The sequence below is a fragment of the Nicotiana tabacum genome, chromosome 17 (genome assembly GCF_000715075.1).
Source record: "Nicotiana tabacum cultivar K326 chromosome 17, ASM71507v2, whole genome shotgun sequence".
Classification (NCBI taxonomy): Eukaryota; Viridiplantae; Streptophyta; class Magnoliopsida; order Solanales; family Solanaceae; genus Nicotiana; species Nicotiana tabacum.
This window is the reverse complement of record NC_134096.1, coordinates 130,795,089-130,806,963: the sequence shown is the minus strand read 5'-3', so window position 1 is coordinate 130,806,963 and position 11,875 is coordinate 130,795,089. Positions and strand designations below refer to the sequence as shown.

The following is an 11,875-nucleotide window of genomic DNA, read 5'->3' as shown; positions in this document are numbered from 1 at the left end:
AAATATGTCATTGAATATGTCATTAAGTATTTGAGATGAAGATCATGGAGGAAGAGTAAACATCTACCATAATTTGATATTTCTTATAACACTCCCCCTTGGATGTCCATAGATAATGTGTCTCGTTAAAACCTTATTAGAAAAAAAAAATCCAGTGAAGGAAAAAGAGTACACATATTTAGGAATACGCTCTTGGTTGCCTCATTAAAAACCTTGCAAGAAAAACCCAGTAGGACAAAAACTTGTAAGGAAAAAAGAGTACATCGCGTATTAACTCCCCCTGATGAGAGCATCAATTCACATCCTTGAACCTTTGCATCCCAATCTTGTACACTAGTTTCTTGAAGGTTGACGTCGGTAGAGATTTGGTGAATAAATCAGCCATATTATCACTTGAACGGATCTGTTATACACTGATATCACCATTCTTTTGAAGATCATGTGTGAAAAATAACTTTGGTAGAAATGTGTTTTATTCTATCTCCTTTTATGAATCCTCCCTTCAATTGAGCTATGCATGCTGCATTGTCTTCATACAAAATTGTGGGTAGTTTGTCACACTTCAAACCACATTTGTCTCGAATTAGGTGTATTACATACCTCAACCATACACATTCTCGACTTGCTTCATGAATAGCAATTATCTCAGCATGATTAGATGAAGTAGCCACGATTGATTGCTTAGTCGATCGCCAAGATATTGCAGTGCCTCCACATGTAAACACATAGCCTGTTTGAGATCAAGCCTTATGTGGGTCAGATAAATACCCAGTATCGGCATAACCAATAATATTTGGACTGCAATCATTTCCATAAAATAAGCCCATATCGGTAGTCCCTTTTAGATACCGCAATACGTGTTTGATTCCATTCCAATGTCTCCTTGTAGGAATAGAGTTATATCTTGCTAAGACATTAACTGAAAAAGTTATGTCGGGCCTTGTAGTGTTAGCAAGATACATTAGTGCACCAATTGCACTAAGATATGATACTTCAGGACCAAGAAGCTCTCCATTCTTTTCTTGAGGTCAGAACGGGTCTTTATTCACATAAAGTGATCGAATAACCATCGGAGTACTTAATGGATGTGCTCCATCCATGTAAAACCATTTCAATACCTTTTCTATGTAGGTAGATTGATGAACAAAAATCCCGTTTGTCAAATGTTCAATTTACAAACCGCGTCATAATTTTGTCTTTTCGAGATCTTTCATCTCGAATTCCTTCTTTAAATAATCAATTGTCTTTTGGAGTTCTGTAGGAGTTTCAATAAGGTTTATGTCATCAACATATACGGCAAGTACAACAAACTCCGATGTTGTTTTCTTTATAAAAACACATGGACAAATGGCATCATTTATATAACCTTCCTTTAATAAATATTCACTAAGGCGGTTATACCACATTCTTCCTGATTGCTTTAGACCATATAAAGATCTTTGCAATTTGATTGAAAATATTTCCCTGGACTTTGAATTATGTGTGTCAGGCATTTTAAATCCATCAGAAATTTTCATGTATATCTCATTATCAAGTGAGCCGTAAAGGTAGGCTGTAACCACATCCATTAAATGCATGTCAAGCTTTTCATGGACAGCAAAACTAATGAGATAACAAAACGTTATAGCATCCATAACAGGAGAATACGTCTCTTCATAATCGACACCAGGCCTTTGTGAAAATCCTTGTGCAACAAGGCGTGCCTTATATCTTTGTACCTCATTTTTCTTATTCCTTTTACGTACAAAGACCCATTTATAGCCAACAGATTTAACACCATTATGTGTTTGGAATACAGACCCAAAAACTTCACGTTTCGCAAGTGAATCCAACTAGATTGGATTACTTCTTGCCATTTTGGCCAATCACATCTTTGTCGACATTCTCCAACGGATAATGCTAGATGCAACATTATATGCAAATACATAATCCACAACTATATTCAATCGATTCAAATCTGTCTCAAAATCGATTGGGTTTATTGATAGTTCCTTATTTTCTTGAGTCTCAGGCTCATCGATATCCTCATGAATTTCAGGATTGGTTAAATCATGGGTTTCTTTACGAGACTCTTTCGTAATGTCATCTTGATCATTTATTTTTATTTTTCTAGGATTTCGATCCTTAGAACCCAATGGCCTGCCACGCTTTAGGCGTACTTTTGACTCATTAGCTATGACACTAGAAGATTTTCCAACAGGGACATCAATACGGATTGGAACATTCTCTGCAGGGATATGTGATTTCATTATCCTTTTCAAATCCGTAAATGCATCTGGCATTTGATTTGCTATTTTCTGCAAATGGATAATCTTTTACACCTCTTTTTCATAAATAGAGGCACGTGGATCAAGATGAGATAATGATGGATTTTCCCACAAAATTTTTCATTTGATTTCACCAATTTCTCCCCCTAATTTTGGGGAAAATACCTCATCGAATCGACAATCTGCAAATCGAGCAGTGAACAAATCTCCCGTTAATGTTTCGAGGTAGCAAATAATAGAGGGTGATTCAAACCCAACATATATTCCTAACCTTCTTTGGGGACCCATCTTGGTGCGATATGGCAGTGCTACAGGCACATATACAACGCATCCAAAAATTCTTAGATGGAATATATTAGGTTCATAACCCAAAACTAATTGCAACGCGAAATATTTATGATACTTTGTCGGTCTGAGATGAATTAGCATTGCTGCATGCAAAATGGTATGACCTCAAACAGAAGTGGGTAATTTCGTTTTCATGAGTAACGGTCTTGCTATCAATTGTAGACGTTTAATCAAAGACTCTGCAATGCCATTTTGAGTGTGAACATGAGCTACATGATGTTCCACTTTTATCCCAATTGATAAGCAATAATCATTAAATGCTTGGGATGAAAACTCAGCAGCATTATCAAGTCGAATAGACTTAATTGGATTATCGGAAAACTGTGCCCGTAATCGAATTATTTGTGCCATTAATTTTGCAAACGCCAGGTTGCGAGATGACAATAGGCCCACATGAGACTATCTAGAATATGCATCTATTAAGACCATAAAATATCTAAACGACCCACTAGGTGGGTGAATAGGTCCACAAATATCCCCTTGTATACGTTCCAAAAACGCAGGGGACTCAATCCCAACCTTTGTTGGTGATAGTCTAATAATCAACTTTCCTTGATAACAAGAAGTGCAAGAAAATTTATTATTTAAAAGAATCTTTAAATTCTTTAAATAATGCCCATTTGAGTTCTCTATAATTCGTCTCATCATAATTGATCCGGGATGTCCCAATCGATCATGCCAAAGTACAAAAGTATTGGAATTAGTAACCTTTTGGTTTACGATAGAATGTGCCTCAATTGCACTAATTCTTGTCCAATACATGCCACAAGATAAAGATGGGAACTTCTCAATAATCCTTTTCTGGCCAGAGACATTCTTGGTAACGATGAGATATTCGAGATTATTCTCATCTATTGTCTCAATATGAAATCCATTTTGACGGATATCTTTAAAACTCAACAAGTTCCTCTTGGACTTGGAGGAGAACATTGCATTCTCTATGATAAGTATTGTTCCCTTAGGCAGAGTTATATTAGCTCTTTCAGAGCCTTCAATTAGATTACTACTACCAGAAATTGTAGTAACATCTGCCTTATACATACTTAAATAAGAGAAATATTTCTTCTCTTTGAATATTGTAAGTGTTGTATATAAATCAATTAAGCAAATATTTTTACAATTGAACTTTGATCCAAGTTTGCTTTGAAAGATATCCATATTTATTTCCCATGATTTGACATACAAAAGAAGTATATGAATAGATATTAGTATTTTTAGAGGAAAAAAAAAAGAAATAAAGTTAAACCAATAATTCAATAGTGACCTTTTAATGCATTTTCTAGCAAATTTTAATTATTATACAAATAATTACACAGCAAAAATAATACAATTATAAGTACATGAAAAAAAAAATAAGGGTGAAGTAACAAAAGTTGTTCCAGGGTGCTTGTAAACCTCTTCTTAAAGAGAATTAAAGTAACGTAAAGAAAAATCAAAAGGAATTAAAAGATTAGTGAGATTAGAACACTAATTACTTAGATATTACTCCTTGTTTGTGAAATTTATGAAATTTAGAAAATACATATATTTTTAAAAACTACATAAGAAGTATTATTAAGTGCAATAAAAATTACAAGATATTTATTTATTAGATACTACGAATAGGAAAATATAAAAATCAAAATGCTCAATCATCGTTAACCATCACCGATCGAGTGATTTATTTTTCCATCAGGGTGCTCAAAAATATCTGTCATATCCAAGTGGGTGATGTCAAATTCATTATCATAGATAAAATTAGCTTCAGGAGCTTTATCCTTTAGAGATGCTTGATAAAGCTCAACCAAATGTTTTGATATGCGATAAATATTTGCCCAATACCCTTTTCCACCGCAACGATAACATTCAGTTTCTGAACCATTTGCCCTTGGCCCTTTCCATTTTTGGTGGTTATTTTTCTTTAGGGGGTGATTAACACCAGGAAAATTTCTTCCTTGGCCACGGCCACGACCACGACCATGAACAGGGCCACGATCTTTTCCACGCTTAGAATAATGGGAACACACCTCATTCACTTCAAGCAATGGCGTAGTCCCAGTGGGTCGATTTTCGTGATTTCTCATGAGCAAGTCATTGTTTCGTTCAGCCATAAGGAGAAGAGAAATCAACTGAGAATACTTTTTGAAACCTTTCTCTCGGTACTGGTGTTGCAAGACCATATTGGAGGCATGAAACGTTGTGAACGTCTTTTCAAGCATATCATAATCAGTGATAGTATCTCCACAGAGTTTCAATTTATAAGTAATTTTGAACATCGCAGAATTATATTCAGAAACAGACTTAAAGTCTTGGAGCCTCAGATGAGCCCAATCATATCGTGCTTGTGGAAGAGTGACCAACTTTAAGTTGTCATATCTTTCCTTTAAGCCATTCGACAAAATAAGTGGATCTTTGACTGTGAGATATTCTATCTTTAACCCTTCATCAAGGTGATGGCGCAAGAAAATCAAGGCCTTAGCACAGTCTTGGGTAGATGCTTTATTTTTGTCTTTAATGACGTCTCCAAGACCCATTGCATCTAAATGGATTTCAGCATCCAACACCCATGTCATATAGTTCTTGCCCGAAATTTCAAGGGCAACGAACTTTCTTTTCATAATATCAGTCATAATTAAAAGAGGAGAAAAGTTATACCTTAGTCTTCTCAAAGAGCTTCTTGAGACGGTAGAGTCTCGTGCTGATAACGTGTTATAAAATATAACTCAAAGTAACAATATGGAACAAGAAAAAAACAAGCTAAGAGATATATGGAGAAAGATAGAAGAGATTCTTATTTCTTCTTTAAATGTGTGTATTTTCCTATCTATTACAAGGCCTTTATATAGGCATGAAAAGTGAAAAAAATATGTCATTGAATATGTCATTAAGCATTTGAGATGAAGATCATAGAGGAAGAGTAGACATCCATCATAATTTGATATTTCTTATAACATTTACAAATTACACTAGAGTTAAGCTTTTTAATAGACAATAGTTACACAAAAATCTATATCCTCATGCTCATACCAGTCGTAGCTGAGTATCATAATAAGCGCCAATAAGACCTAAAGAATATTTTGTCAAAGAGTTAAAGTTTTATGAAGCAAGCTAGCACAGTAATGTTGGAAAGTTGGGGGTAGAGTACATTTTCATGAAGACCCCACCAAGATATGCGCCAATAATACCACCGAATGCCTTTATGGTACTAGTGTGCCCCATAAGTCGTGGTTTATCATTAGTCCGATGGTTTTGAAAGTATTTACACAATCATGTCACTTATAAGATAAGTATAAGTAAATTTTTATGATAAACATTAATTAGTAACTTGGTAAAATAGCAAGAGTAACATACTATCATAAGTTAATTAAGCTACATTGATAGTGCAAAAAGTCTTTGCACTATGTCACTGTATATGACTTTACGTCCTCTATTAAATACTAATGTATAGCACTAATTTGAACTCCTTTCCGACCAATATTGAAATCCCCGAGATTTCCATAGTAACAAACTGTCCACTCGGTTCAATATTTTTCATCATTCTTGTGCTCCCTTGCTGGTCTGATCCCATGCAACCAACAAGCTCATAGCCCTTCAATTCTCTCACATTTTTCAATCCCAATAGTGTTACCTTTTCAAGGACTAATCCTTGATCCAGTGCGTATCCTCCATTCACAACCTCTGATTTAACCATAATTTTATTGCCGATGATGTTGCTGTTAAACCTGACTATTGTCCACCTTCCTCCATCTCTTCCCATCTGCACCTCATCATCGTCGTCCACAAATAGTTCTCCAGTGCTGTTTCCGCTGCTGCTCAGCACGACAAGGAGCTTGAATGCAGTCCTCCTAGCACCTTGTGTTGTCATTGCTTCCCCTTGCATGGCCAATATGTTCCCTTCACGAACGTGTACATTTATATGATTTGGTGGTGCATCAAGTGTCATAAATTTTCCTTGATTCAAACTCACGAAACGAGAGTAATTGAAGAGGTCAAACCAGTTTCCAGCAGGGAAATATGCCTCAACTGAGGTTGCTCCTTGCTTAAGTACAGGTGAGATCATGACACCTTTACCAAGAAGGAACTGTGTGCTGATATCATATGTGTTGGTGTCTTGAGGGAAAGAGAAGAAAAGGGGCCGTGCAATGGGAGTCCCTTTTGTATGTGCCTCGTACATCAGCATGTAAAAGTGTGGAAGTAGCTGATATCGGAGCCCAAGGACTTTCTTGGCTGCTTCAGCAACTGACTCCCAAATATAGAGCTCCTGGCGGGTAGTGTCATGAGCAGAGTGGTCTCTTGCAAATGGATAAAATGCTCCAAGCTGCACAAAACTAATCTTTCTCAATCTACTTAGAATTCAAGGCAAAAGGGGCACAGAGTATTATGATCATATTCTGCTTCTAATGCATCAAATACTACATTTATATACTCAAAATTCTAAAGTGAACTATTTGAGAATGGATTTTCTTTGGTTCATTACAGTTTATCATGCACTGCTAGCAGTTCAACCAAATTAGCAAAATCTTTTTATACAATTCTCAAGATTTTACCATATTGCCAATCCCATGCTCTTAACCCCCCCAAACCAAAAAAAAAAAGGACTAGGATGACCTCTACCATTTCCCTACTTTGTGGGATTACAATGGGTTTGTTGTTGTTGTTGATGACAACCTCTACCATTGGCCTAAATTTCTAGCTTGAGAGAGGCAAAGTTTGCAGACAAAGTTCCAAACATGAATGTACCTGAATCCAGCGGCGACAAAGCTCTTCAGTAGTATTCCCTGAAAAACCACATATATCTGCTCCAATCATTGGAATTCCAAATAGTCCAAAACTTAAGATAGTAGGAATGGAGTATGCCAAATCATTCCAGGTAGCAGCATTATCTCCAGTCCAGTGTGACGTATATCTGCCAGAGCCAAGAAAAGTTGATCTTGCAAGAATGAATGGTCTTTTACCAGTGGCATTAACCAAAGCGTTATAAGTAGCTCTGGATTCTAGTAATCCATAAAGGTTATGGACATTATACTCCATAGTATTTCCAAAATGTGTGGAAGTGGCTGGAACTGTTCTATAATTGATGGACAAGTGATCACCAGAGTTGTTTATCTTATAGGGAGGGTCATCATTGGTTGCCGATGGTATAGGAGGGGAAGTTATGAAATTAGATAGTTCATTCATGTCAAGCCACAGACCATCAAAAGGTACGAGATCGTGGAACTTCTCAATTTCTTTTCTCCAAAATATTCCACTAGCTGGATTTAGAAAATCAGGATAGTAAACGTTCCCTGGCCAAACAACCCCTTGATAGGGCATATTATCGCGTTTTATGAAGACATCTTCTTCCATGCCTCTCCTATAGGTGTCATATGTATTATTGATACTAATACCTGCAGTAGAAAGAAAGAAATTCAAAATAACACTTCTTTCGCGATGATGAGGAGTCATACTCTAATCTAATTTAGCTAGATAAATAAGAGAATTAATATAATAAAGTAAACAGGAAATTGTTAGAAGTTACCTGGATCTAATATAAGTACGTATTTCTGACCACTCTGATGGAGCTTCCTGAGAAAAATTTTCACCCGATCCAATGGGAAGTTAACTGGATCAAGTGTGAAGTCCTTAAAACCATCCATGTAATCAATATCACTCCACATAACCTCCAGGGGGATCCCAGCCTTTGCATAACTATCCACTACCAGTTCAACATCATCAATGTTCTTGTAACCCCACCGGCATTGGTGAAAACCTATATCCACATACAAAAAACTACTCTGAAACACGTGAAAGTATTTGCAAGTGTAATAGCTGTTTCGTAAAGAACGAAGATTGAAGCAGAGTATCTAACGGAAAGAGCTTGTAAGTAAGCAAATGTTTATTAGCGGGTCACAAACTTTAATTTCGATCAGTATAGGAATGATAGAGTTTGAGGTATATTCTTAAATTTCTTCTTGATGCTCACCACAATTTTCAGAGCAAGGTCATCTTTTAAAATGTGACAATTTATAGTGAACAATTTCACATTTAACTAAATGTTGTAGCTTTTGTTCATACTTCTCTTTAGCAAGAAAATGATCCTTTGTTATCCTCACTAAGAACTGGTGGCAGGTTATCCAGACTGAGTAATGCAACCTACATAAATTAAGCTCACAGGCCATAGTTGAAGCTCTATTTAATGCCTTTCTCCACCTGTGTGTCTTAGGTTCATCTCAAGGTAGGATGTAAGTAGTAAGTACTGACCAGGTATATTCACTCATTTCTTAATGCTGGTTTAAAATCAAACTAAGATATTTACTTTTAACATTTATAAACTCAGATTGAATAGTTTTTACACTACTGGATCATTTCAAAGCTAATTACAGATAACTTTTTATAGTAAATGTGGATTGTTAAATTAGTCTGAAAGTGTAAAGTGTAACACTTTCATCATAAAAGAAAATAATTGAACGGAAAAAAAAAAGAAGAAAAGAAAGTTATAGGGGAGTTGTAATTACCAAAAGACCAATATGGCATAGCAGCAGGACGACCAGTAAGCTGCGTATACTGATCCACCGCCATTTCCGGCGAAGGTCCGGCAAAGAAATATAAATCAATCAACCCTCCGATCATTTTATAGCTGATCCTATCACCCGTACACACAATATCCATGCCATTGCTATTCAGAAGCAAAACCCCATGACTAACTCCGGCGGCCGTTTCATTCGCCGACGACCGGACGTCCATGTAAAAAGGATGGGACCCATAGAGATTAAGGTCCACGTTGGAACTGCCAATGTCAGCATTCCACAGAGTCAAAGTCTGGTTGTGCGTGAGCTTAAACGTGCTTTTTGTGTGCTCTCCAAGGCAGTAGAGGTTGGCTCTGGTGGTTGGTAATGAGGAGGAGATTTGAATGTACTGGTCTTTGAATATGAGGAATGTACTGTCGGGGTTTTGGTGCTCCGGCGATGTGTCAAAGAGAGTATCGCCGGTGGAACGCCGGCGGATGGTGAAACTGAAAGGGGTAGTGTTGTGGAGGGTGAATTCTAGGTCTGAGTTTTGGTTTGAGAGGGTGGTTGAGGAGTGGTTTTCTGACGAGAAGTGGGTGGTTGAAGGCCGAGACGGCGGTCGTGGACGGTGGAGGATTTCTTCCGGCACTTCCCACCGTTGGTGGTTAGCGTCATTTATTCGTATTCGGAGACGGTCGTTTGTTTCCAAACTGTAACAGAGGGAGAAATGAGAAAACGAATTAATAATTCAATGTATTTATTACAAAATAATTACTACCAATTACATATAATTCACTACGTAAGATACTTTAGCCCGTTTGGATATGAAAAAAAAATTCGTTTTTTTTTTACTTTTTTTCGAAATTAATGTTTGGCCAACAAATTTTTAATTTTCACTTGAAAATAAATTTTAAAATTTTTTAAAAATTTTAAAAACTCCAAAAAGATCCAAAAAGCTATTTTTCAAAATTTTCACTCAAATCACTCTCAAATATTCAAAAATAAACCAAAATTATATTTATGTCCAAACACAACTCTAATTTTCAAATATTATTTTTACTAAATATCACTTTTTTCATAATTTTACCATTCTTATGTCCAAACGCCTACTTAGACAAAGGCAATAAAAAATACAATACTAATTGATAAGTAACTTGAAAAATTATATCTGATTTAAAAACGTAAAAATAACATAAATCTTTTTAGAGGAAGATAATGTATCTTTCCAATTAGCATAAGCTCAATTTTGCTTTTTGTAAATAGACAAAAATTCAGTTTAGTTTATGCAACAATTTGACTAATTCATCAAAATAAGTTTTTTTTTTTTTTGACACACAAGGCTAACTAGGCAAATTATGGTTTTGATATCCATTAAATTTGGAGTTAAGTTAAAAATTAGAGATTAAGTATATAGTTATTAACACTTTAAAACTGCACTTAAAGTTGAAATAAAATATAGTGGTATCATCTAGTAAGTACTTATAAGACTGAATTGAGTAATATTCATATCTAATCATTGATGTTAAATTTGAATTCAAGTACATGTATTAACGATGACATAATAAGTTAATCATGTTTTCCGAACAACTGGAACTTAAAAACAGTAAATTAAATAGTATGTATTTTGTAAAATTCTACTTTGTAATAATGTTAAGGGAAGAATGATCCCAAGAAAGATTCGGCTCCTGAATGACTTTTTCTTTTTCTTTTCATTGTTTTCTTTAACTCTCTCTCTCTTTTCTTTTTTTGTTTAATCCCACGTATATATTTTTTAACACACTCACTGTCACAGGATTTGTCTTGCGAGGGAACAATACTCATATAACGAGAATTGGGAAAATGACTTATATAGCCGCTCCCAAATATTAATTAATATATTATATATAAAAAATATATAAATTTATACAATTTTGCTACTATCGAATATAAATAATTTCGGATGCTAATAAATAATCTTGCCCGCAAGAATTTGCCTTCTAATTTAAGTAGTCATTTTCCTTTCTCTGAAAAAAAGAGAAGATATACATTAATGTTCGTAACCATACTAGAAAGAGAAAAATCACCTTGCAATTAGGATAAGAGTCTGAATGTCAGGCCCAAAAACAGAAGAGTTGTTAATGAGTTGAAGATGAGCAAAAAGTGAATTTCCAGTGGAATCTAAGGCCACAGATGTGATTAAGTAACCATAGCCAACTTGTTGCTGAGATTCTTGCTCTTTAATGGATACTACAGAATGGGGTGAAAGGATTGATAACTCTAGCAAAAGGAAGACTAAAAAGAAGGTGTTTCTGAGTAAAGATGGAAACAGTGTTGGTTTCATTTTCTCTACGGAGGAAGAAGAGTGCAATCTCATCTGCCTTGGCTTTGGGAAAGTGGTCATCTTATGTTTGGTTTTGTGGAAAAAACTAAACGTCACTTTCCAGATTTGATATAATTACAACGACAACTCAGTATAATTTCACTAGTGGGGTCTGGGGAGGGTAGTGTGTTACGCAGACCTTACCCCTGCCATGAGTATAATTCCACTTAACAACAACCCACTATAATTCCACTACACTAGTGGGGTCTGGGGAGGGTAGTGTATTACATAGACCTTACCCCTACCATGAGATAGAGAGGCTGTTTAGACCCTCAGTTGATTGGAAGTAAATGTTGCTTACCATCAGAACAACCCCTCATATCTAATACTAACTAATAAAAAATTAGTGATCTTTCTTTACGGTGAAATAAATTACTTATGAGTTAATTTGATTTTTTGTACTCGTCGAAAAAGCATCTTTGTCGGTGTGTCAATCT

The 11,875-nt window shown here is 35.6% G+C and overlaps 2 protein-coding genes across 2 annotated transcripts; both read right to left on the bottom strand.

The window, feature by feature from the left end:
• Nucleotides 1-4,252: 4,252 nt before the first annotated feature.
• LOC142172117 (uncharacterized) lies at nt 4,253-4,705 on the bottom strand. Its single transcript, XM_075235892.1, has one exon. It carries the CDS (start codon nt 4,703-4,705, stop codon nt 4,253-4,255), a length of 453 nt encoding a protein of 150 aa, XP_075091993.1.
• A 1,173-nt stretch (nt 4,706-5,878) lies between these two features.
• On the bottom strand, nt 5,879-11,470 carry LOC107784100 (alpha-glucosidase). Its single transcript, XM_016605172.2, has 5 exons — nt 11,143-11,470; nt 9,089-9,789; nt 8,113-8,343; nt 7,335-7,981; nt 5,879-6,912 (listed from the first exon to the last, which is right to left on the bottom strand). The coding sequence occupies exons 1-5, from the start codon at nt 11,457-11,459 to the stop codon at nt 6,025-6,027; spliced, it is 2,784 nt and encodes a 927-aa protein (XP_016460658.2). The 5' UTR covers nt 11,460-11,470; the 3' UTR covers nt 5,879-6,024.
• Between the last annotated feature and the right edge of the window lie 405 nt (nt 11,471-11,875).

Coding starts and splice junctions, on each gene's coding strand:
- LOC142172117 (XM_075235892.1), bottom strand. CDS start 4,705: ATGGCTGAACGAAACAATGACTTGCTCATGAGAAATCACGAAAATCGA.
- LOC107784100 (XM_016605172.2), bottom strand. CDS start 11,459: ATGACCACTTTCCCAAAGCCAAGGCAGATGAGATTGCACTCTTCTTCC. Junction 9,790..11,142: donor ACTCTTATCCTAATTGCAAG/GTGATTTTTCTC, acceptor CCTCTGTTACAG/TTTGGAAACAAACGACCGTC. Junction 6,913..7,334: donor TTTGTCGCCGCTGGATTCAG/GTACATTCATGT, acceptor AGTTTTGTGCAG/CTTGGAGCATTTTATCCATT.